Source organism: Patiria miniata, unplaced genomic scaffold (assembly GCF_015706575.1).
Source record: "Patiria miniata isolate m_02_andy unplaced genomic scaffold, ASM1570657v1 HiC_scaffold_10, whole genome shotgun sequence".
Classification (NCBI taxonomy): domain Eukaryota; kingdom Metazoa; phylum Echinodermata; class Asteroidea; order Valvatida; family Asterinidae; genus Patiria; species Patiria miniata.
This window is the reverse complement of record NW_024037048.1, coordinates 10,238,359-10,265,461: the sequence shown is the minus strand read 5'-3', so window position 1 is coordinate 10,265,461 and position 27,103 is coordinate 10,238,359. Positions and strand designations below refer to the sequence as shown.

General features: G+C 39.0%; 2 protein-coding genes across 3 annotated transcripts in view; both read right to left on the bottom strand.

Annotated features, from left to right (window-relative positions):
• Nucleotides 1-1,224: 1,224 nt before the first annotated feature.
• Nucleotides 1,225-19,212, bottom strand: LOC119737651 (glutamate receptor 1-like). The gene is made up of 10 exons (XM_038212144.1): nucleotides 18,857-19,212; nucleotides 13,853-14,017; nucleotides 11,386-11,640; nucleotides 10,060-10,250; nucleotides 9,238-9,300; nucleotides 7,292-7,615; nucleotides 7,000-7,107; nucleotides 6,459-6,590; nucleotides 5,495-5,725; nucleotides 1,225-3,976 (listed from the first exon to the last, which is right to left on the bottom strand). The coding sequence occupies exons 1-10, from the start codon at nucleotides 18,942-18,944 to the stop codon at nucleotides 2,792-2,794; spliced, it is 2,742 nt and encodes a 913-aa protein (XP_038068072.1). The 5' UTR covers nucleotides 18,945-19,212; the 3' UTR covers nucleotides 1,225-2,791.
• Nucleotides 19,213-23,728: 4,516 nt separating this feature from the next.
• Nucleotides 23,729-27,103, bottom strand: part of LOC119737642 — a 45,132-nt gene continuing 41,757 nt past the window's right edge. For both annotated transcript variants that reach the window (XM_038212122.1, XM_038212131.1), the window contains exons 8-9: nucleotides 25,622-25,734; nucleotides 23,729-24,654 (exon numbers count right to left, since the gene is read on the bottom strand). In XM_038212122.1, coding sequence (XP_038068050.1) covers nucleotides 24,555-24,654; nucleotides 25,622-25,734 — 213 coding nt within the window. In that variant the 3' untranslated portion in view covers nucleotides 23,729-24,554. The remainder of the gene's footprint in view (nucleotides 24,655-25,621; nucleotides 25,735-27,103) is intronic.

Here is a 27,103-nt window from a genome sequence, read left to right as displayed (position 1 = left end):
CGAGTACAGGTACATGGTTTACATGTATACATGTGCATACCCTTCTTGTTGTGAATAATAATGTACTGTAGGCTAAAAGATAATAATAAAAAAAAAAAAAAAACTTAATTTTTTTTTATTTAAATTAATTTTGTTTTAATGTCTGTATTTGAGTGTTGAAGTCAAATAAATAATAACAATAATCACGTGCGCATTTTTTTTTTGAGATACATGCTATCGATGTGGAAGTTTCGAGTTCGTATCATGTTTAATACACACAATGATTTAGGGCCACCGTATGCAATAGAAATATCCCGTCAACATACCTTGCAAACGCATGCTGATTTATCTTTTCTGGACGTTGTGACCATGGAGGTAGAATTAGAAACTCAAACTCTATTACCAATTATTCCAAACATACTCTTATTAAATTCCATGATTAAAATCTCGCACTGATGGGTCTCATCCCGGCAATAGGCGACCAAATGTGCTCACGATCGTCACTGAAAAGTACTCACATACAGTACACACAACCACACATCCACGAGATGCACACAAATGACACACCATTGAAAACTATTTTTAGTCTGGTCCTCAAGTACTCCACTGCGCACACTGCATTGATGTCTATCAGGTGCTTGACTGCATTCTTCTTAGACTTGTCACCAGTCCATCCATTATCGCGACATTTCGCCAGAAGTTTTCGGTCAAAAACGATACTTTACAAGTATTTTTTTTTCGTTAGGTAGAAAATGGGAAATTCGTAATGTTTTTTAGTGGCAAATCGTATTTTCGTAATTTAACAAACAATTCGTAATAATTACAAAAAATTCGTAATAGTTGGCAGCTATGGATATGAAGCGACCTCGCGCGGCAGCTCGTGCCAACATGACACAATAGGCCTACATGTACATGTATAATCTTTTGCCATGGGTTGCAGAACCTGATTTTAGCTTCGCGGGGTTTTGGACAGGGGTGTGTTATTATTTACATTTTCCATTTTTTCTTCTTCACTCTCCGACTGTTCCTTTCCCCTTCCTTCTCCATTCTTCATTTTCTATTTTGCCGACATCACCATTATTTTGCCGACATAATTGACTAATGGGGGGGGGGGGGTCCCGTATGAGCATGTCTTCAATCACTGATTATCAACTCAATTATTTTTCGACAATTTTTTGGGGAAAAAAAACCTGGTCGTCTTACAAATAAAACCAAAACAACGCCATCAATTTTAACAACGTGACATCCTGTATAAAATGTAGCTGAGTAATTTTTATTTAAACGCATTAACCAACAAAGCATGATTTTTTTTTTTTGACAAACCAGAAATTTATACACACTTCATAAAAAATGCTTATCTACAATGCTGATTAACATAAATCTAAATGATATGGTTATGAATATAGTATGGGAAGTTAGACAAATTAGTAAACAAATGAAATTTCCGTCTACCGTCATTTCAAAGCATAACTATGATATTGCAAATGATTACACCAACAACAGTAACAACTATTCGCTTGACTTTTTCAAAGTTGACAATTGCAAAGAACTAAATTAATTGGTAACTTTTTTTTAACACATACAGTTACATGTACATGTATTTCAAAAGCTGGGGAAAATGGAAAAAGCTTCACGAACGACAATATAAACAAGATGGTTCGCGAACCATGCATCTCCTACTTTCGCGATTATTTTTAAAGAGTGACTAATCAGTATGAAGGTTGCCATGTTGCAGCTATGACCAAAGTTTGGTTCCAACTGGACTTCGACTTTTCAAATAAAATGAGACCAATTTTACATGTTCAGCCTATTTTACAACTTGACCCCAGATGACCTTTGACCTTGGTATGCGACCTTTGACATCATTATCATATGCAGGTTCCCATGTTGCATCTATGACCCAAGTTTGGTTCCAATTGGACTTCAACTTTTGAAATGAGACTAATTACAAAACTTTAACCAAAATACCACATACAAACATACATACTATGTGATTCTTCAACGAAAACAAAAAACGAAAACATTAAACGAACAATATTAACATGGTGTCATCTAAATGTAATTGGAAACAAGTATATAACGAAGCTCACATACAAATAACGTATAACTAACTAATCGCAGATATATGTACAACTTTGCCCCATTACCATTTTGTACAAAAAATTGAGATTTTTACATACTACAAACCACTTGCAACTCGCACAATACTGGATTTCAAACTTTATTGTTGAGAGCGTAAAATTTCTCACCCTGTAAAAAGTGTTTCAGCCTTTTCAAAACATCTAAATTTATTAAACCTTACTAAGACAATGTGCTTCATTTTTCAAACAATTACAGAACCTTGCTCATTATTGTAAAAAAGAGTTCTTTTGTTCCATAATTCCGTTTAAATTAATCAAATACCTAAATTTGGAAAAAAGCTTATAAATACAGTGCTTGTTTTTTCTGAGTATAACATCTACGCCAATAAAGCAATGCAGTGTTGCTCGGGTTAGCTTGAGTAAACATAAATGTGCGAATTAGAATATACACTTCATTACATGTTTCTGGTTCAACCTAAAAAAGAAAATTCTTCTTTTTTCATTCGTAGCAACTTTGATGAGTCAGGTCTTACAAGACTCTGCATTAAACTTTCTCTTATTGTTGTTGATATCGAAACTGTTTCTCATTAAAAAGAACATGGGCTTTTGCTCGGAAAAGTTGTCTTTAAATTTTGCTACGTTAAAAATAAAAACATGTAAGGAGTTTTTGGTGATAGGCGCCGGTCAGTTTTGGAAAGATCTTTTTCCGTCAAAACCCCAAAACTGTAGGTCTAGATCCACATCTTTTCGTCTCCACCGCCACTTGCCGGTCCACCAACAGCACCACCGCCTCCGCCACGCGGGCCACTCATGCCACCTCCCATACCACCATTACGAGCGCTGCTGCTACTCTTTTTCTTACCACCGCTGCAAGAATATGAGATGGATTCCAAGATGAAAGTGACCGCGGCCAAGATGATACCAATCACAAGGATGTAGTAGACGCCTTGAAGATCGACTGTAGTCAGAGAGAAGACACCCTGCCTCTCCCAGGTGGTCAAGTTGGCGCATTCTTGGTGACGTATGTCCAGATCCCACCACTCCCTCTCAAGATCCTCCAAAACCCCGGTGTCACGCAGAGACTCGATGGCACTGGAGAGCTGATCACGAAGCGGGGAGCCCTTCTGCACAGCCAGTGCATAGGTGGTGCGAGTGATGTAGGTACCAGACACAAGGAGGTCACATGGCCTCTTGCTAGCCAGGAAGTTGAGCTCACCAGCCTCACCTATGAAAGCGTAGTAACCATTGCTGTCCCGGACTCGTTGGATGCCCTCAGGAACGTTCTTCACCCAGGGGGAAGGAATACGGGTATTCATGTGCTGCCACAGACGTTGGAACTCAGGCACGCTGGACTTCTTGAAGTAGAAATAAGTGGAACCCTTCTCGACGCTGCCAAAAGCCACCTCGGTCTGATCCAAGAGATCTTCTGCCGTCTTGGCGTAGGCAAGCCTCTTGTTGGTGGTGACAAAGTGGGTGAGGTTCAGCAGATACAGGAAGACCATGATGATCGTAAAGACCCACCAGAAGGCAGCGAGGCAGCGACCGGCGTTGGAGCGCGGTGAAGCATCAAAACTCTGCAGGAACATGGTGGTAGTGGCGAACCACAGCGAGTTCTTCATGGTGAAGTTCTCGGCGTTCTCCTCGAAGGTCTCTCGCCTCTCTGCCGCTGCTCGCCACTCGTAAGGATCGAAGTAGTTGAAGAAATACAACATGGCGCTGATGATGAAGAAAGCGACTAGGTTGATGAACCAGACCTCGATACCGAACGGGTACATGATACGGAAAGGATTGTGCTGGACGTAGTTAGGGTGTTTCATCAGGATGGTGATACCGGAGCTCATGAAGGGGTAAGTGAAATCTATGGCCGCCGCACGGTCAGGGGTGACAGTCAGAGGTCCTGCTGCAATATCGGCTTTCTGTATACGAACATGAAAAAATAAGACTTGTGATGGAATCAACCACAGCACTGATTAGAACTGAAACAAGACCTATAGCCATAGGCCTGCATAATGTTTACTGAATATAATGTTTTCCACTTTTTGTTATGGCAGAATTTGGACTGAACATTTAAAGATACATTCTTGTTAAAAAGGGAGGGTAAATTCTGCAGCTTAATCAATATTTTCAGAGTAACTTTTTACTCTGAAACTTGTCAAAGCTGTTCATCCCAACTTAATGTGCAATTGTGTACCGAGGTCAAAATAAAGACAGCCCAACGCAGCACCTGCTCACTGCTAAATGAATATTAACCCTAACGGTCCTGATTGCTCAAATTGATTAATATTGGTTACACACACCCTATATGGATTATGATTAATTTCTTCATCAGGTTGTTGCTCGTGTCATAATATCCACAAACTGCAAGTTAAAACCCTAACCCTCCAGAGTATTTTGGCTAGAAACCCTGCCAAACGCAGCAACATGCAACACTTGTTTAAATGATAAGCCTGCCCAGTGCAGCAAGATCCATTAGGTCAAGTCTTAAGGCGAAACTGCCTCAGAGTTTGTGGTCCCCGAATGCAGCAGGATACAACTGTGGCATTGTTCTATGGGACTAGCTCTCATTGTCTCAGAAGCGGGTGTTTATGCACTGGTGTTGGTAGCTGAATGCATCAAAGTGCAGACTTTTCCACCTGATGCACTGTGTTGCATGTGTCAGGGTTAGGGTTAAATTAATTAAAACTGTAATCATCGTGATACAAATTTCAAGGAATAAACATTTTTAACTCTAACCCCCATATCATGCTTAACCCTAACCCTCCAGGGTATTTTGGCTAGAAAACCTGCCAAACGCAGCAACATGCAACACTTGTCTAAGTGACAAGCCTGCCCAGTGTAGCAAGATCCATCAGGTCAAAAGTCTCGAGGCCAAACTGCCTCAGAGTCTGTGGTCACCCACTGCAGCAGGATACAACTCGGGCATTGTTCCATGGGACTAGCTCTCAGTGTCTCAGAAGTGGCCGGTTTCTGCACTGGTGTTGGTAGCATTTTCCATCAAAGTGCACCAGACTTTTCCACCTGATGCACTGTGCTGCATCTGGCAGGGTTAGGGTTAATGCAACCAAACACCCTGCTAAATGCAACTAAACACCCTGCTAAATGCAACAATATCCAGCTCAACTCAAATGAGAGCCCTGCTAAATACAACAAACTGCAACAGTGGATTCTGTTGCATTGTGCAGTGAACCCAGTGCATACCAGCCTTGGCACCAAGCAGTTACCCTGCTAAATGCAACAAACTGCAACAGTGGATGATCTTGTATCGCCTTGGCACTATGAGCAGTTACCCTGCTAAACCTAATTGGAGCAAGATGCAATTAAGCATGGGGACTTGAGTTGGCTGATAAATGCAACAAATTGCAACAACTTTTTTAATTTGTTGGCTTTCTGTTGCATTTAGCAGGGTAAGGGTTATTAAGCAACACCAAACTCACCTTACGAACCACGTCCCCGACCATGCCGTCCCAGATCTTACTATAGGGGTGGCTGCTGCCGAATTTCCCGTCCGCGACCAGCTCCACCTGGTAGTCAAAGTCAATGCCCTTGATGTGGGTCTTGATGCGCTCCATCAGGTCGATGATGTAACCCTCGAAGCGGTTGTTGCCGGCGTAGCTACCCTGATCGGTCAGGGTATCGTTACCCTTCAACATCAGGAATGGCTTGGACTGACGGTCAAATAAAAACAAACAAATTTACTTACCAATTGGTCACTATCTCAGTCAAAAAAAAGTGATGCCCTCGACTTTTGTTAATACAAAACTCAGCCAGCCAAAGCCAAAATGTTTGTTATATCAGAATTTTGTATTACGTGGAGTGCCGATCCCATTCATTATGCACATAATACAGGGTGAGTGGGGAAAAAAAGGAAACCCAAATGGCAGGTGCATGTAGCACTTCCAAATCTAGGATATGAAAGCCCAAATAATAAGCTTTCTTTTAGTACAAGAATCGTTCAAATCACTCATGTACTTTTCAATTTACAGAAGTTTGAACACAAACACCGTTTTAAAGTTCTGTCCATGGATCACAAAAAAAGATAAGTGTTCTTTTAGCAAAACGAAAACAATTCACATAGGGATGTATGTGAATTGTTTTCGTTTTGCTGAAAGAACACAAGCCTTTTTTGTGATCCGTGGGATAAAAAGGAGTGGATTGAGAAATAGTCAGGCTTTAATGTAATATAAAATTTCATTGAAGAAAAAAAACATTAAACAGTTTTAATTATTTATTTTCTGAATGTTGCACTTTTTTTGTTTTGGCACACTGTGTATTTTCATAACATGTTGAAGAAAATGAGTCCCCACTAAAATAACCAAGGTCCTAGGTATTTTATTACAAATTTAGTAATAATCCACCTTGATAACAAAAACATGTAGTTTCAAGTTGCTTAAAACTCACCTCAATTGTGACAATTTTGATGGTTCGTTCTGAGGCATAGTTGTGATAGGTCACATTGAGGTGTCCTTCGCTCTCCCATTTTCTCTTCCATTTTTGCTCCCAGTAAGCCTTGTTCTGCGTCCATTCTCCTCTCTGAAAACAACCCAAAAAAAAAACTGCAAGTAAAACTTGCGCGATCCCCCGCCATCCTTCCAGTTTGTATACTTGTACATGTCCAACCGGCAGACACCAGTTCTCAGTTGAATGGGGAGTTTGGGTTGAATGGAGAGTGTTAGAGTCATTAGTATCTCTCCAGGGACCTCGTAAATATCCATATTGGAAAGAGTTTTTCTTTAACCTCAGCCTTTTCTCCACAGACCACTTTTCAAGTTTGGTTGAGATTGATGACTGAACTTACAGTGAACTGGAACACACACACATGGACACAAAGAATTCAAAAATAAAGACTGAATATCATTACAAGAGATTGTGTGGTACTAATATAATGCAAAGCAATTTTATGAGGCTATATCGTTTTACTCTTCATTTTAAAGTATCTCACCATTTGGTCCAGGGTCCGGAACTGTCCACTGTAAATAGAAATCGTGTAGTTGACGCGATTGCCTTTGCTGTCAAATTCAACGTTTCCGCTAATTCCTTCGAAAGCAACCTGCAAGTGGATCAATTTAAAAATAAATCAGCTATTCTAGCTCAATTAAAACGGTTAAAAAGACCTCAAAAATTGAGGTCTTTTTACCCGTTTTGGGGTATTACTAAAACTTATCACAACATGTAATTGAAAATTATGCAAATTAGTTATTGCAAACATTTAAACTGTCAAAGTGTTTACGTACCTGTTTAAGGTATCTGCTGAGGGCATTTTCAGTGGGCGTGGCCGAGGAGGTTGGGCAGGGCGGCATCTGGGTGTCGCCAGGCAACACGGCTGTGCCAGACTCGCCATTGTCCTCTCTCCATTCACGATACAGCCTGAGGGCGTGGCCTACGGCGATGACGGCGTCAAAGGCCAGGCGGTTTCTCATTGGCCACTCGGTGGTCGACGTCGATATGGAGGTGGGCTGGGCGTACTGGATTTCACGCGTGTAGTTCATGCCAAAGCGCGTGATGTACGCGTTGGTTTTCTCCAGCTCGGTTCTGAAGGTTCGGTCCAGAGATATGTCCTGTCAAAATGTTACATGAAAAAAAAAATTATGGGAAATGTGAGAAAATTTGAAAAATTGAAATTTAGAATTGAAAAGGAGTGACAAAAAGTGAGAACAATACAGTAAAACGATGCATTATGCCGATAGAAACACCAAATACATTCATATAACCAAAGATAAACTAAATAAATGTACCATTACAGTGTATGAATCTCGAAAAAACATGTTTTACCAAATAATTCTATAAACTAAATAAATATACCATTACAGTGTATGAATCTCGAGAAAAAAAACCCATGTTTTACCAAATACAGTCAAGTCTCGTTACAACAAACTCATTCGGACCTAGCCAAATTGGTTGTTATATCAGAAATTTGTATTAAGAGGAACATCAGTCCCATTCATTGTGCACATAAATGCACAGTCGGGACCAAGGCTTTATGTTTGTTATAACCAGAATTTTGTATTAACAGAGCTTGTACTAACGAGAGTCGACTGTAATTCTATAAACTAAATAAATGTACCATGGCAGTGTATGAATCTCGAAAAAAAAAACATGTTTTACCAAATAATTCTATAAACTACATAAATGTACCATTACAGTATATTATTCTTGAAAAAAAAACTTTTACCAAATAATTCTATCAACTAAATAAATGTACCATTAAAGTGTATGATTCTTGAAAAAAACATGTTTTATTAAATAATTCTATAAACTAAATAAATGTACCATTACAGTGCATGAATCTTGAAAAAAAACATGTTTTTTACCAAATAATTCCTTAAACTAAATAAATGTACCATGGCAGTGTATGAATCTCGAAAAAAAAACATGTTTTACCAAATAATTCTATAAACTACATAAATGTACCATTACAGTGTATTATTCTTGAAAAAAAAACAACATGTTTTACCAAATAATTCTATAACTAAATAAATGTACAATTGCAGTGTATGAATCTCGAAGAAACATGTTTTACCAAATAATTCTATAAACTAAATAAATGTACCATTACAGTGTATTATTCTTGAAAAAAAACAACATGTTTTACCAAATAATTCTATAAACTAAATAAATGTACCATTACAGTGTATTATTCTTGAAAAAAAACAACATGTTTTACCAAATAATTCTATAAACTAAATAAATGTACCATTACAGTGTATTATTCTTGAAAAAAACAACATGTTTTACCAAATAATTCTATAAACTAAATAAATGTACCATTACAGTGTATTATTCTTGAAAAAAACAACATGTTTTACCAAATAATTCTATAAACTAAATAAATGTACCATTACAGTGCATGAGTCTTGAAAAAAAAAAACATGTTTTACCAAATAATTCTATAAACTAAATAAATGTACCATTGCAGTGTATGAATCTCGAAAAAAAAAACATGTTTTACCAAATAATTTTATAAACTAAATAAAATGGTCACATACCATTACAGTGTATGAATCTTGAAAAAAAAAGGTTTTACCAAATAATTCTATAAACTAAATAAATGTGCCATTACAGTGTATGAATCTCAAATAACAATGTATATATAAAAAAATTATTGATGTAATACATCAGAGGATATATTATTAACAAATAAGCAAAATATGAAAATAGTTTATTTCTATTCTTTACTTACAATATTTCCAAGGACCCAGTGGTACTTGGCATTCAAAATCTGTGCCGAGGGGTTCGCTTGAGCCTGCAAAATAGAAAAGTAGATAATGGTATTGTACAACGATAATTTGGCATAAAATATGTTGACATACCGCTAGCAATACAATCAATGTCAAACACTAACAAACGTCAATTGCTTCTACCATCAGAGTAGTAGAGTATTTTTTACTTTCAACATCAATACTGTTCTCTAGCTATAAAAACGATTAACACATTATTATGCAAAATCTAGTCATACAGGGTGAGTCCAAAAAAGCGAAACCCAACCCCCCCCCCCAAAAAATATATTTCATATTTAAAAATATATGTAGCACCAAACATAATAATGACTGGAAAGCCAATTTCATACGCTACTTTTAGATGAAACAAATACATGTACTGTAATTGCTCAATCCGTTCAAAGAATATCACCATTTAAACGCAATGACCGTAAAACCTCTTTCGTCCAAAAAAAGCAGTTTAGTGTGTATTCTGACTGTTTGGAACAACAAAGAAAATGACACAGAATACTCGTTTCAACAACTGTCAACAACTGTAGTACACAATATCTTTAATAACAACCCTGGTTAGGCAAAAATTATATTTTGAAAATACACTTTTTTTTTTTAAAAGACGGGCCTTCAAAAGGACTTTGCTGAATATTTGTGATGTTTGAAGACAATTGTGACGACGATTCTTGAAATTTTAAAGTAGCATACAGCACATTATTTTTATTACAATATTTACTGTATTGATACTTTTCTCCAGCTGTTATAAAATCTTTGTCATAATTTATGTGTCTTACCCAGACTATGAATGCCTTAGCGTTGGCTTCTGAGGAACAGAAGAGGAAGAGGTTTCTTGAAGACTCGGCTTTGATCTTGCCGGCGAGCTCCATGTAGCCTTCGTGGTTGCCTCTCTCTCCGAGCTCGATGGCCGTGATATTCCACTCATTCACCCGCTGAATGTTCAGAACTTCCTGCAAGAACTCCAGGGCTATAGTTGGGGAAAAGAGTCACCATAAAGTCGTTGTTGTCCTTTGTTAAAAGATCCAATGCTGTCTGTCTGTTGGTCGTTGTGTCTGTCGTGGTGTTTGTGTGGTGTTTGTCTGATGTCTGTGTGTCACTTTTTGTGTGTGTAAAAGGCCTTAGAAGTTCCTACGTGCCTTTAAATTTAAGTAAATATAATGGCATCACTTTTTTTTTGTTAAATAAAAATGAGGAAGGATTTTTGGCTAATGCGTGTTTGGGATTTTGATCGATCAACACAAACTTTGCCTTGACTGACAAGGAGTTTGACAGCTTGTCAGTAAAATCTTTCGGAATTCTTCTAAAAGAGGAGGGGACAACACATGAGTAAGTGTAATGATCTAGGTCGAATTTTAATAATAGTGTTTACTTTCGAAACCACTTGTTTTCGTTAATTTTCATGGCAAAATGTAAACGTAATTAAATGAATACATGTAAATGAGTAAATGAGTAAATGAATAAATAAATAAATAAAGGCAAGTAGAGTGTGCCAAACCTTAAACAATATCTTGCATAAAACTTGTAGAACAAAGGACACACAGAATTGTTCTTACAAGGAAAGATGAACATTGAAACATTTCAAGTTTTGTGTAATGAAAAAGGTTAATATCAACCATGGAAAAAAATCTGCCAGTTACTGTAAGATCAGATCTCGATATTTACTGAGTATACTGAGGCAAGCGTATAATTTCATACCAAAACGGGACTGACGTGATATGAGTGTTTTAAATCGCAAACCAAATACTTAGGTAAAAGTGTCGTTTCAGGAAGGTTTAACCCTTCTATGCAAACGCACATATTCTGCGCCAAGTAGTCCTTTTAGTCCCAATTAATCAAGTGACTGTTTTCAACAGTTAAGAGCTCCCAGCCTACATAAAGCATTGACTGGCTCTGGCTGTTTATGTAACTTGGTACAGCTGTGTTTTGCCTGTGGGCGATCGATAAGACAGCTGTGACACCAGCTTCCTGCTTTTGTCTGTTGACTGAATTTGACTAGTCAGAGTGCTTGCTTAAAATATGACCTGACGGTTTGCGACTAGCCTGTGTTAAAGGCATGGTAGGGGAAGTGGATGGGACTATTGACTGTCTGTGAGTGTTCTTACCATTGCCACCATCGTGAACGATGATGAAGTTCCGCCACTCGAAGTACTCCAGGATGTCCACGAATAAGTTATTGGTGTCTTCGGGAGACGGGTGCATCTTGAAGGCGAGGGAGCCCGAGTCGTAGGATCCATGATCCAGGGAGAAGACAGGATTGGAGGCGTGGCTTGCGATGCCTGCGATATCCTCGCAATCAGGGCACTTATCCTCCGGGAGGATCATAGCCGAGGGCCGCTCCCCACTGATGAGGTTGCAAACTGAGTGGGAAAGAGGTTGCGTTTTTGACAAGATGGCGGACACTTAAAATTGAGGGGTCAGCCGAGCTCATGAATAGAAGTTATACCCTCAACATATTAGAGAGTTCTGAGAGCCATGAAATTGGGGAATTGAAGAAATATGGAAATGAACCTCTGGCCCGGACTTGGGGCTTCCAATTCGGAGCATTTTGGATGCAATTGGGCCTGAAAGTGGCGCTATTTAGCCATGTTGTGCAGGGATCGTTTTTCAAGATTGCTTCTTTTCCGCTTTGGGAAAAAATAGGGGTCGTCTTCTTTCGGTGAGATTTTCTCGAAAAGTCAATGGTCAAACCCACCAAAAATTGAAAAGAAAATTAAAGATGACATGTCGATCATCATTTTTCTGTGCTGCCTGAACGCCTGTGAGACTTTTGAGTATTTTAAAAAGAATTTAGAAGTACGGGCATTTAGCACTAATGTTCAAAAAGGGAATTTTAATACAGGGGTGCATTCCGAGTGATTTAAGGGTGCAGACATATAAAATAGGTCCGAAATTGCCTACGCCGGCCACATTGAGGCATTTGGAGGGCCATGAACTTGAGGATTCTAAAAAAAAAATAAAAAAATAAAGAAGGGTGGAAGCTGTGCAGAGGACTGCGAGCTTTTATTTCTGTGAAATTTTGATGAAATCGGGCCCTAAAATGGTTCTATTTTGCAATGGAGCATAGGCGTCCACTTTCAAAATGGCGATGGGCTTCAGGACAGCTTTAGGGGTGATCATCTTTAGATGGAATTTTCTCCCATAAGTAAATGGTTAACCAAAAAAATAGAACAGAAAATTAAAGATGACGAAGTAAACTTTAATTTGATGTGTGTCGCAAACACCTTGGAGTGTTTTGAGTATTTTTAAAAATAATTTTCTAAACACAAATCTAAAAATACTGAAACGATTTCTTGACAGTTAATAAGTTTTCCATGCCTTTTTTTTGGGGGGGGGTGGGGGTTGGAGCGGGTGTATAAATTGCACTATTGTAAAAATCGGTCATACATTCCAAAAAAAATCATAATTAACTTTATTTATCTTTAAATAGTTGATGAAATAAATTTTACACTGGAACATATTTGTTGCAATATCAATTCCTCTGAAATGTATAAAAACAAGTATGAAACATCCCTTTTCGGTTAATATATCTGCAAAGTGCAATTTTACAAATATTTAAAACGTTTCGTGCTTTTCCCGACAACACACTTTTCAGATTAGGGTTCGCCTCTTCAAATTGTAAACCCGAAATTCTGCTTTTTGAAAACATGTTGTGCATATAGTTTTCTCATTGTCTTACTGTAATATAATGACACAACAAAAATTCTGCTGACTTTTATGCTGAAGCAGATGTGAAACCGATGTTTCTGTCTTGAAATACATCACAGTTTTACTCATGAATATGGAAATTTGCATTAGCATACAAAAACCGCCCTTAAACTAAAGGGTTCATGCGATGAATTTTTCTTAGTAACACTTTTGTGCGGCTTTCTACTCATCATAATAAATGTATGAAAACCATTAGACATCCCTTTTTGGCTATGTGTTTTTTGCAAAATGGACTTCTTGAAACATTTAATAATGTGCATGCTTTTCCGGACAATTGAAGGCGTTGTAGCTACAATGTCATTTCAGGAAGACACTGTACAGTTTTGTAGTGGTTTTCTGTTCAAATTGTGAATCCCAAATTTGCTCATTAAAAACATTTGTGAGAAAGGTTGCTCATTGGCTTACTGCCATGTACTGACACAACAACGAATCACCAAAGAAAAGAAACTTATTGACGGTAAAATATCCAATATTCTAGCACGTTTTTTGTGTGCTGAAATAGCTGTAACATTGAGGTTTCTGCCCGTAATGACATCACAGTTTTGCCATGGAGGAATATATCCATGCTTTTGCTAAGAAAAAATTCACATTAGCATAAAAACCAAAAAGGCACCAAAATACCGTCCAAAATGGCAAAACGAAATTTGAAAATGAGGTTAAATGGGACAGAATTTTAAATGGGACTGCATTTAAAAAAAAAGTCCATCACATTAGCCTTTTAATGTCGACCTGACCTTACAATCCAAACATTAATTCGATCAATTTAAGATCAATTCACTAATCAAATTACGATAATCCTTGCTTGACGCATGCGCATCAACCCTTTCAGCCAACCACAAACATCCTTGATCCCAAGAGACTTACCATCATCCAAGGCAGAGAAGACGGAATTGGAGGTCTTGACGCCAACAATGCCCGTGTACTCGATACTGTGCACCTCCGAGAGAATACTGGTGTTTCTGTTGATGTACTGGACGCCATCTTGGATGACCGATTTCACGTCTGTAGACTCAGTACCAAACAGCGCCGCTGTAGGGGTAGAAAGAAACAAGTCAGGTGTGTTTACAAACACAAATGCCCCGCAACCGTGACTGTTCCCATGACATAACACCACTCTTTTAACATCAACTTACATGTACCTTGGTCACATGGAATGTTCATTGACAGCATTAGTGTCTTCTGTAGGTTTTATATGAATTAATCCCTAATCCCTATGATCTCAGAATAAATACAAGATTTCGATTGTTTTAGCCACTGTGCCCTTGACCCTTGACCCCAAATGCAAAAGGCTTCTTAGGATTACCAAGGACAATCCACAAACCAAATTTGAAGTTCATATGTAAAGTATTTCTCAAGTTATCGCGCTGACAAAATTTCTATTGTTTCAGCCACTGTGACCTTGACCCTTGACCTTTCGGCCCCAAATGCAATAGGCTTCTTAGGATTACCAAGAACAATACACAAACCAAATTTGAAATTCATATGTAAAGTATTTCTCAAGTTATCGCGCTGACAAAATTTCTTTTGTTTCAGCCACTGTGACCTTGACCCTTGACATTTCGGCCCCAAATGCAATAGGCTTCTTAGGATTGCCAAGGACAATCCACAAACCAAATTTGAAGTTCATATGTAAAGTATATCTCAAGTTATCACGCTGACAACATTTCTTTTGTTTTAGCCACTGTGACCTTGACCCTTGACCTTTCGGCCCCAAATGCAATAGGCTTCTCAGGATTGCCAAGGACAATCCACAAACCAAATTTGAAGTTCATATGTAAAGTATTTCTCAAGTTATCGCGTTGACAAAATTTCTATTGTTTCAGCCACTGTGACCTTGACCCTTGACCTTTTGGCCCCAAATGCAATAGGCCTCTTAGGATTGCCAAGGACAATCCACAAACCAAATTTGAAGTTCATATGTAAAGTATATCTCAAGTTATCACGCTGACAAAATTTCTTTTGTTTTAGCCACTGTGACCTTGACCCTTGACCTTTCGGCCCCAAATGCAAAAGGCTTCTCAGGATTGCCAAGGACAATCCACAAACCAAATTTGAAGTTCATATGTAAAGTATTTCTCAAGTTATCGCGCTGACAAAATTTCTATTGTTTCAGCCACTGTGACCTTGACCCTTGACCTTTCGGCCCCAAATGCAATAGGCCTCTTAGGATTACCAAGAACAATACACAGACCAAATTTGAAGTTCATATGTTAAGTATTTCTCAAGTTATCGTGCTGACAAGATTTGTCCGGACACACACACCCACCCACCCACACACACACCCACACACCCACCCACCCACCCACCCACCCACCCACGGAAGGACAAGGCGGAAACAGTATGCCCCTTCGGCTTCGCCGCGGGGCATAAAAAAGACAGTTTGATCGGTGAAAAGAAAACTACTCTCTTTTTAATTTCCTGTTCCTTTTCCCCAACACTTTTCACGGTCTAGCCAAATGCTAGTCGAAAACAGCGCAAGGTTAGACCAAAAAAAAAAAAAAATTCGGTCTCTGGTCACACCAAAGTTCCGGAATTGACGCGGGGACGCGGCTTTGTTTTGTTTTTTTTTGCTTTTTTTTTTCTCTTCAAGCTTGGATTGTACAGAAAAGGTGGGGTACTCTTTTGCTTTTTTGGTGTCCTCATGTACATTGGTGTCCTCCATAATTTGCCTTGGTGCTCTCGATCATTTGCCTTGGTGCAATTTCCCATTCCTTGCACGGTGCTCTTTGGTAAAAAAAAAAAATGAGGAGGTGCGGCAATAGAGGGCGCTGTTCGAGCTATCGCGGAACATTTTGGGGAAAAAAAAGATTGACGCGCATGATTAAAATCGACGCGCGCGATGACCAGAGACCGACATATTTTTTGTTGGCCTTAGTCAAACTATTCCTTAACCTAACTCCCTATTGTCTTTTCCTAACCAAGTCCGCCAAAATCTACCAATCACACTGCTTGGTACAGTCGCTTTCCTAGTTTCGGATAGCAATCATTATTCAGTCTGCTTTCGGCTAAATTAATCCACGAATTCAAGTGACACTGGTTACAAAGTTTACCTTGAATGATGGAGATACTACAATATAATTTGCCAAATTTAAGCTCTTTAATTTTGAGTTTGCGACGTCAACAGTACCGATGCCCTTTTTCCCAGTTCTGGATAGGTTTAATCAGATCCGAATCGAACAAATATTGCATCGCGCGAAAAAAAAATTACGAGAAAATCATTGTTTGAGCCAGAATCACCCGGAATCACGCACATTTTCTGATAAAGCATTGCTTAACTTTTCGAAAAACAATTCATTCAAGAGAATTCCACAGAGGTTTGAGTGAAGCTTAAAAAAAAATAGCTGAAAAAAGCTGTAAATTGCCGAACCTGCGAGCGCGTAGCGCGAAACCCTTACGGCGTGGGGTCCAGGGCCCGCCCAAGGGCCCCGTGAAAATGTTGAAAGGTAGATGCTCTGTGGTGCATTTTACAGCCTTCTGGGCCAACTATTGGTCGAAAAATGTTTTGCAATTTTCGCATGATTTTAGGTTAACTTTTCCTTTATATAGGCTTGAAACTGCCTAAATGGCCAACTTGTACATACAAACTGGGTTGAAATTGAGGTTTGTAGTGCGAGTCTGCCGAAGCCCCGGCCCGCAAAAAAATAAACTTCCTTTAATTCTAGCTCATACAATGCACATCGCATGTCCAGGCTTTTGGATTGTATTGATGTGTCGCCTGATTTCTGCCTATGAACGATGTGTTCTATCCAAATCTATTTCCACTGTATTTGTAACTTGCTAGACTTTCCAGCAAACTAAAACGGAGAATTAACGTAAATGTTTTTGAAACTTTTGTCAGCAGCGCGACGTCGCAGCATTTGCACGATATGGATACCTTAAGTTTTGGGACTCTCATACACAGTATTGAGAGTCCCAAATTTTCGGACTACTATTTCTTGTACCGTACATATCAACAAAGCCAACATACTTTTCCCACTTCGAAATTTGAAAACCCTACAAACAACAGAGACATCGTCTGGCATTACAAAAATTTGGATCTTATAATTTAGTCTGAATATAACTTTAGACACACGCAGTTCTAACTATCATAATTTCGGCATTTAATCATGTTACCTAGCAACGCCGTGTGGGGATTACTAAAAAAAACTAGGATAAAAACTCGTGAATGCAAAAGCAAGGGATCGCCTGAACAAATTATTGGTCGGGATTTTTTGTTTGCGGAACTTTTTTTTTGTAAAAGATTTTTTTGTAAGCAGCTTTTTCCTGACTCACAATACGAAGAACAAAGTCACATGGGAAAGAATGTTGCATCCCGACGCCACTTAAGCATAACTTATCTCAATGAAGGTCAGTTATTGCAAACATTTTGAAAAGATATGAATCTGAGATGGAGAAACATTTCCAATTTTGTTTAAAAATACTTGACTCTTCATAGACTTTGTACACAACTAACGAACTGGTGCATGAATACTACGTTCTTTCCGATACACTTACATGTATATGAACCTTGCACTAATCGAGGATTTTAAAATGCGTAATCGGAGAGTCATCCGAACAATTCTCCCAAAACACATATTTGTTATGGTTTAAATTTAACAAGCCAAAAAAAAATTTAGCTTTAGGGTACAACCGATTTTAAATCACACGAAATAAAATAGGCAAGTTTATTTCATACACAGTTCTGAGACCGGAAAGACACTAAACAATTTGCGCCTCGGAACTCAGTTCGCAAAAACGAAAGTTATTTAACCATAGAGCAAGGAACAGCTCTATGGTTTAACTATAAAAGAAAATCGTTTTGGGTGAAGTGTGAAGAATAATGAAATCAGGAAATTTGTAAATGTAATGCATACAAAAACAGGATGGGGACATTTTGTTGGATAAGTGCATCATTTCAAGGATGTCGGTTATTATTTTCTTTGACCAGGAAGAACATGATACTAGCTTTAACTAGTGGTCTCCCTATACGATCATGAAATATCATTATCAAGTAAATTATTTGTAATGCAGATTATGATGGAAAATGATACAAACATAATTCCATTTGCTTTATAAAACTCCTCCGTTCTCATAGTCATAGGTAGTACTACTCGTAGGCCTATTGTCATTGATTCAGTCACTCAACACAAAATTACAGGTCGATTTTCCTACAAACATGATAAATTTCTTACAAATGACTAATTATTGCATGAAATGTATACAACTTACAAGATGTTTCATGGAAAAAGGAATTTACGTATCAAATTTATGCACGCAGTGACGCACAAAAATCGCACCCACCTCGACAATGTATTTATTATGAAGTACATTATGCATCATTAAAGTAGTAGGCCTATAATAAATATATTCAAGGAAAATGGCGGCATGTCGGTTGGAATTGTGCTAATAAAATCCGCTGTGTGCACGTAAGCCTACACCAACCGCCCTAATTTGCATATAGATACAACTATTGTGAGTTGATCATTCGTGTGTGACCATGGTGTGACGGAGTAGCGCCGCGCAGTGCAACAGTACAGTGGGAGCAAGTCAGGTAGTTGACGAAAACAAAATGTCGGACGATAAAAATGCTTTCATGACATCAGGGTAGTGTAGCGAAAGAAGCCGTATTTATATTTCAAACAAAACAGTTCTTTTTATTGATTTGTTTTAATTGAAACTACATGTTAAAAGCATAATATTTCACAAAACTTCAATCATTTTTTCAATTAGAATTAAACGAACAATCATCACTACTTGCCCACATTTCAAAATGGCCGATTTGTCTAATACAAGTGCGTCACCACTTTCAACACCCGATTATAATATAGTCCCAATTAATATTGGAAAAAGGCAGATTTATTTGTTCATTTTTAGATGAAGTCTACTTACCAATGCTGACTACTCCCGCATCACCGCGGTGCACGTACAACTGCAACAGCACCACACTCCATAAGACTTTCACTGTTTGCGATAACATGATGGTTGCGAGTTCGCTTCAAAAAACCTCCCGATAAAATACAGCAACCCTTTTCAGGGATAAAATTTGACGTAGAAATCACCGCAAGATCTTGGCGGATTCAAAGCGTTCCTTAGCGATGAAATTCTGTTCCTTGGGAGACGAAAATCGTTCCGAAAATCCAACACTGGATTTTCTTCACCTATTTGCCTCGTACGATTCCGATTGGGGAGGTCGATATAAAAAAATACCTCACAGTACAGAAAGCCGTCGCCAGATCCTATTTCGTATTCCCGGCGCGCTGCGTGCCAATAGCATGCGTAATATTCATGAGTAGGCGGGGCGGAAGCAACCATTGTGCTCACAGGGGTGGCAGGTGTGACTTGCATAATGAGGTCACGGTATTTGCTTCGAAAATAGCCGTCGGTCATATACTGTACAATGTACATGTACAATTGTACGTCACTTATTGAACGCCGTACCAAAATGACCTCCAAAATTGGTGGAATTCCCAAAGTATTAGTGGTTTCATTTTGTATCATTCCAGTAATTTATGAATCAAGTGTGAGTAAGAAACTCATGCTTTGGTGATTCTCCCGTTATTTTGTAAATTTATTTGTAAACTTTACACGGAAATCTCCATTTCTTCTGGACCTTTACGATGGAATAGTAATCTATTATAGCATCATATTTGCCACAGGGTAAATATTCTTTGAAAAGAATGTTGGTGCAAGGTTGTACCAGGGCCGTCGCTTGTTTTCAAATATTTCTGGTTAAGTTCAATAAGTTGCATTTTTATGTCTGTTTAATACTCAGGGCGTCATACAATCTCTTCTCAAAGGAGGGGGGGGGGACGGGGCGGACAATATATATTACCTTGATCCATCTATGTTTTTCTAGCTCCATGCTTTTGATCAGAAAAATGCGAGCACAAAGCCCTTATGGCGTGGGGTCCGGGGCCCGCTGAAGGAATTTTGGTCTCTGTGGTTCCGCGATCAGAGGCAAGTTCTGACTACTTTAACCAAATTTTTTTGAGTAAAAGATCATCATTTAACCATCATTTTCGAGTTTGGAGTCACTGAATCAGCTATTCTGAGCTACAGAATCATATAAGGCCAAAAAAAAAAGTCTCCGGTTTCTGGTATGGAGCTTGCCCCAAAAGTGGTGCGGCGACGCGGCTTTTTTTTTTTTAACTTTTTTTTTTTTTTTTTTTTTGGCTTCAAATGTCGGCTGATGACTGCAAATGGTGCCCGACTAAACTTAGTGCAAATATATGGGAGTCCAGAGAGGCCACATAAAGCTTATTCTCGATCATAACCCCATCTGAAAACACGTTAAAATTGTGCAGCAGCAGGATTCCAGTCAAACCAGTGAGTTTGGCGGTTTTGAGACATCATCTTGTATTGAAAAAAAACCTTTTTCATTTTGCCGACGCGCATGGCTGCGGCGACGCGCGCGCATACCAGAAACCGGAGACTTTTTTTTTTTGGCCTAAAGGCTACAATATTTATTCGGGGACGAAAAAAGTGTGGGGGGGACCAAACGATGTGATACCCCCAACTTTAAAATGTGGGGAGGGGGTCGGGTCATGTCTCCCCGCCCCCCACCGATTGACGCAACAGTGACATTCAACCATGCGAAGTCAATGAAGAACATGACTCAAGCAGGACGAAAATAAAACGAGTTCCAAGAACATAATGGCGACATTTCCATACACTTTCTAAACTTTAATTTCCTTGTAAAGTTGTGGAGTGATATTTTTGTTCTTTTATCGAACTTAAAAAACTGATACGGGGCACATGGACAACTCGCCTGCGTCAAAGGGGCGGTTCGGATTGAATTTCAATGTTTTCATTTTTGTTTCAAAAACAATCCGCTTTAACCATGGGCATAGCGAGGGGGGGGGGGTGTCCAAATGACGAGGGGCGAAACATAATTATTACTGTTTATTTCATGTATATTTAACAAAATCGGTGTCAACTTTTCCACTCGGCCATTGATTTCTCCCTTAATTCGCTTTAGGTGAGTGCTTTGCCCCCCCCCCCCCACCCCACATAATGGTGCAAAAAGAAGGAACACCACTTTTGACAGCAATGTTCACCTATTTGTTGAGCATATTTCAGAAATTCAATTTAATGGTATTCAAATATTGATCTTTAAACATAAGTGACGACAAAAATGAATGCATTGCAAGTGCATGTTTTGTCTCTGCGATATGGTATAGTTTAAAAATGTCATGTGCCAAACCTGTTTGTCCACGGACGGCTGTATTCCATCCGCTTGACTGAGCTCCGGCGTTTAATTTGAAGACCAAAAAACACTACTCACTAGTGCACTAAACGTGGAAAATAGTGATTTTGGTGACTTGTATTCAAAGTAGCATAATAACACTAGTTTTGCGATTTTTTTGAGAATTCTTTCACCATGGTTGGAGAGCTATACTTCACTTTACTTTAAAACATTTCAAATAAGTTAAGTAAGTAGCTCCTAGGTTCAAATTCCCAGTCAAAACTGGGTTTCCTTCTTTTTGCACCACTCCGTAAAACAAAATCTCCTAGCGACCTGTTGCGAAGTTCCTGGGGTGTGATAGTTACAACAGATTTGGGCCAGGGTACAATTCTCTACCGCGTTCAATCCATCATTACCCTGCTTTCCCCCTTGTACGGCGGCAGAGTAAATAAACACGTCCTAGGACTTCCAAAACAAACAAGTAAGTCACATTTGTTGACGGTAGCCCAGTAATAAAATGTTCACACGTCATAAATCACCCGGATATATGACTTGTGTCTTATTAGACATGGTTGAACGCTCCATGACCAACCGATTTGCCCTGGTACGGCTGATAGCGCTCAAGTATCTTGGTTTATCTTGGAGAAGCTACTAGTGTTACGCATTGGCAGATAACTTAATCACTAGAGGAAAATAGAATCAAATGTATGTAATTTAATTAGAGGCTTTCTGGAAGATGCCGTCGATAACTGAAGAAAAGAGCGGTGCGCGTAGTTCCTCAAGTTTGAAGGAATTTTAAGGTCCCATGCAACGTAATGTTTTTAATGCAATCCTTGAAAATCCACCTTTGTGTCCCATTTAAACATTTGTCCAATTTTCGTTTTGCAATTTTCAAGGGTATTTTGGTGCCTGTTTGGTTGTTAAGCTAATGCCAATTTCCATATTCATGAGCAAATGCCAGATGATGATCATGGTGTCATATTTCAGGTAGATACCTCAATGTTGCAGCTATTTCAGCACAAAAAGTTGCCAGAATTTTGGATATTTTCCTGTCAAAACCTCTAAACTGTGCAGTGTCTTCCTGAAATGACATCACAGCAACATCAGCGCCCTCAGTTGGCCGGAAAAGCATGAATAATTTTAAATGTTTAAAGAAGTGCACTTTTAGTTGACAAAAAAGGGATGTCAAATAGTTTCCATACATTTAGTAGAAAGTTGCACAAAATATGTTCCTCATAAAAATTCGTTTGGAAAGAATGTTGCAACCTGACGCTGCTTTTTCCTTCATATAATTATCATCTCAATGAAGGTCAGTAATTGCAAAAATGATAAGACGTGAATCTGGGACTGAGAAACATTTCCAATTTTGTTAGGAAATACTTAAGAAATATTGTCTTGACTCTTCATAGACTTTGTACACAACCGCGTTGCGTCAGGTTGCAACATTCTTTCCATTCGTTTCACGGCCCCTTTAAATTAGTTTAATACTTTTCCTGAATTTTGGCATTTTTTTTACCACTAGTTGATGTTCCACGGATCTACGTTAATTCCACCATATTGCTACAACCTTACATTTTCGGCACAATATATTCCACTCGATAACTACAATTCTCTCTCTCTGTAATACATCATCATTCATTGATATAGTTGACAACTTCAGATGTAAACCATTTTCAATGATCCGAGCACTTCTTGCTTTTTCCCACCAAAAGTGAGGGGCATATTCTCATTTCCCCTACTTTCTGATACTGAGCCTGGATTTCTTAGTCCCCTTTTGAACCCATTTTTGTCGACCCTCCATCCCAAGGCCGAAGGTTCTTTTCATCCAGACATGATCCAGACAACAAACGCAGGGTCTTAAACATTACGTAACACCTTAAATATAGACAACATCCCGCCAAAACCAACGGACAAATAATGAATATTCATTGCATAATCTTAGACACGCCCATAACAGGACAATAGAATTTTAGTAGGAAAGTAACAAAGTATTGGAAAGAGGTGGGCCAAATTAAGATCCTCCTTGCATTTTTGATAGATTGGGTCTTGAGGGCAAGATCCTGAACTCAACACGAAGCCTTTACTTGGTGTGTGGCTGTGTTTTGGGCATAATATCGTCACAAGAAATTGTTTCACTCGGTACATTCATAACTTACAGGTCTTGACACTTCGCCCCAGGGAAGGAAGCCATTGTACGAACAACATCCCTATTACGTCCGGGAGCTCCATGGGTGCATTAACCGTGGGACTACGGCCAACGGTGCAGGCGAATGAACACGGATTTTGAGAATCACGGAGATTTGAAAACAGACTCTGAATTTGACTAATCCCTGTCCAGAGAATCCCTCAAAAATGAAGGACTTGGACCCTGATAGGATTAGGAATAAAAGACAACATTGCCTTGTGGTATTTTAATGCCTGGAGAAACGCCAGGAATGTAAAGAACATTAAATGAAAATGGCAGTTTGGTTGGTGACATGCGGTACTCTTTTGGAATTTGAGGTATTGAAATAGTGGTTTAAATTAACGAACTCGACAGCTACTTTTTCTATGAAAAGAACACAATTAGAATATCCTACCAGCAAAAATACATTCTACAATTCTTCTTTTATTTCAGTGAAAGACCTTTTTTCAAATTCAAATATTTCAATGCTACGGGGCACACACATAGTACAGAAATGCTTTTAACAACTTCACAAATTTAAAGGCACTTTAGAAAACACAGAAATAATATTTACAATTGATAGTAACATTTTAGATTATTTAATTGGCATGAATACAATATTCTCCACTCCGGCTCCAATTTTCTGTTTAGAAATTGGCAGTCAATTTAGAAGAGGGAAAAAATGAGCACCATTCATGTTTTTAAGAGAGGAACGTACATTTTCTGGTTGTGAATCTAAGAAAATTCTGAAACAAAGCCTTAGAGTTAGACACTTGTAACTCACAATTTCAAATTATCCTGTTTCAACATACCAATTTTCACGGTGTGAACTTATAGCTCTGAAGATTTTGCAGTGCAAATTCGTGGTATGTTTATTTCATGTAATAAAATAATAATGTACGATGAACAAATGTATTGACAATTCCTTATAGTGTGTAAGTACCCTCATTTGTATAATTGTCATCATTAAAAAATTATCCAAGATTGTATTTTTCTGTATTAAAATAAATTCTAGAACCCTGCATAAACAAGCAGTCTTCAGAGATGGAAACATTTTTTTTTTTCATATCCTTAGTAAATTTCATCTGCGTAAAGGCAAGTTGTAATAAGGCCTTGAGTTGACAATTGGGGAAAAGTTATTTTGGCAAATTTGTCTAGAACTTTAAAAAGGACACACTTCTTTTTTCCACTCAGCCCTCAGCTAGCCTCCTTCTTAGCAACTCCTTGGCCTCATGTCTTCAGTTTGACATGACCTGCGCGTTGGTGGAAGACGGATGCGAATTGTGACGACTTCCTCCATTAACTAGGACCTTCAGACGAGAGAGGTGCTCCATAGCTCTGCAGAAAGAGAACAAACTGGATGATTTAATGAGGCAAAAGCCAGACCCAGGCCAATTTCATGGCGATGTTAACCTCAAAATGAGCCATTTCGGTATTTCATCCGGGATTATCGAACGCTCGTCGAAGGCGTATTCAAATGCACAAGGAGATGGTCACATGACACTCGCACGTCAATTACGAGCAGAGTGGGCATGCGCGTAACATCGCGATTACAAGAAACTTCCATTTTATCCCTAATGACCTTTGACCTGGACTACGTCATCGAGATACCGAACTGGCTTTTTATGCTCAGCACAGAAACAACCTGCTTAGTAAAATGAGATTACCAGTTAAACTGTCATGCGAAGTATATTGCTTGTAACGGTTACTGCTCAATAGTCCAAAGGTTCGTTAATCCGAAGGTTCGTTAGTCCAAAGGTTCATTAGTCCGAAGGTTCAATAGTACGAAGATTCGTAAGTCTGAAGGATTGATAGTCCAAAGTGTTGTAAGGTTAAATACTGTATATAGGGCAAGGTTCAATAATCTGAAGGTTTGAGAGTCCGAATAGACGATACAATTCGATAGTCCAAATCGACAATTATGTTGAACATTATTGTCAATGCAGACTTTTTAACCTAGCGTGCTTTCTGATTAACGAAACTTGAGACTATTGGACCTTGTTGTCACTTCGGACTACTGAACCTTCGGGCGAATTAACATTATTCCAAATTCTGACTATCAAACCTTCGCAAAAATTAACCTTCGGATTATGGAACCCTTAGACTAATGCACCTTCGGACTATCCAATCAATGAAAGACAATGACTATCGTGTCCTCATGAATATTCAGATCCAGATCCATAGCTGCTAGAATTTCATCGGTTGCTTTGTCGTGATGTAAGTTCTTGCCTTTAACCTGATTGGTTGAACTCAATGTGAGCTCAGTGTATGTGTATTTCTGTGAAAGTTTTAATGCACTGGTTACCTCTGGAGAGACTTTCCGCCTGGCGCTTCGTCAAAGTTGGTCCCACTCCCTGACGACGAGGTCGTGTCTTTGTCCGTCACCTGCTTCCTAGCATTTGCCAGTCCTACCGTATTCTATGAAAACATAAAAACAATCAATATTTCATACATAACAAGATGAGGCACGAATTCACCTGAAATTTGAGTCAAGCTTTAAATGTCTTACCTCAGGAGGGGTTGGACAACATCTCACAACAGCAACTTCAAGTAGGGGTGTGCATTTACGGATAACCGGGTAGTACGGGAACCGGGTAATGGATTGAACAAAAACACGGGTATCCGGGTAAAGAAACCCAGTCCCGCAATTAAAACCTCGGAAGTTGCTGCATTCAATTTGTTCATAAAGGTCCGCACGATAATATTGTCGCGTCAGTGCAACAAGGTCGTATCTCCTAAAATGGCATGAACGACGCAAAACGCGAGTTTTAGAATGTCAAAAGGTCGTATCTTGCTTAAAATAACCCGGATGTACACGCAAAGTCAATGGACATTGAGATACGACCTTGTTGCACGGAGCGTATTCGCGCGAGATACGACTTTGTTGCAGAATGGAGTTATGAACGCAAAACACGAGTTTTAGAATATCAAAAGGTCGTATCTTGCTTAAAATAACCCGGATGTACACGCAAAGTCAATGGACGTCGAGATACGACATTGTTACACGGAGCGTATTCGCGCGAGATACGACTTTGTTGCAGAATGGATTACGACCTTGTTGCACTGACGCGACGATATACTACCACATTGTGTATCAATGCAGCAAGATACATTCATGTAAGTGTGTACCGTCAGCTTTGTAGCTTTTTTCAAGGGCATCAGTTGCTTCTCAAAAGTTGGGAGGACATACCATGATCAGAACTACTGTGAGCGTGAAGCCCTAACAGCGTGGGGCTCAAGGCGCCCTGTGGTGCGATCCGAGGCAATTTCTGACCACGTTAAAAAATTTTTTTAGCAAGAGATCATCCTTTAAACAGCATTTTTGAGTGTGGAGTCACCAGGGGCGTCAATCACTTCTCAAAAGTAGGAGGACATACCTTGATCAGAACTAATGCGAGCGCGAAGCGGGCAGCCCTTACGCCGTGGGGTGCGGGGCCTGCTTTCATTGTCTGAGAAGTTACCAAGTAATTAGTAAAGTTGGTTACAGGTACCCGATTCCATAATCTGGAATAGGTTCCTGACATCAGTAGTCAGGTACTTGGGTTCCCAGTTCAGAGTCACAGCCCTAACAAGTGTCATGAAGAAAGTTTTTACAAAATACCTTACTAGGATGTTGGTAAATGACAGTCTAAAGCATCCTGTAAAATTATGGCCCCTGGTGTCAAGTCATTTTCAAGAAAATGGTATTTTTGTATACATTTCCAACGGTTGTCGGCCGACCACCGTTGGAAAAACCTAACTATTTGTCAACTACTGCTCCAAATTTACAATTTTTTGCAGTCCAAAT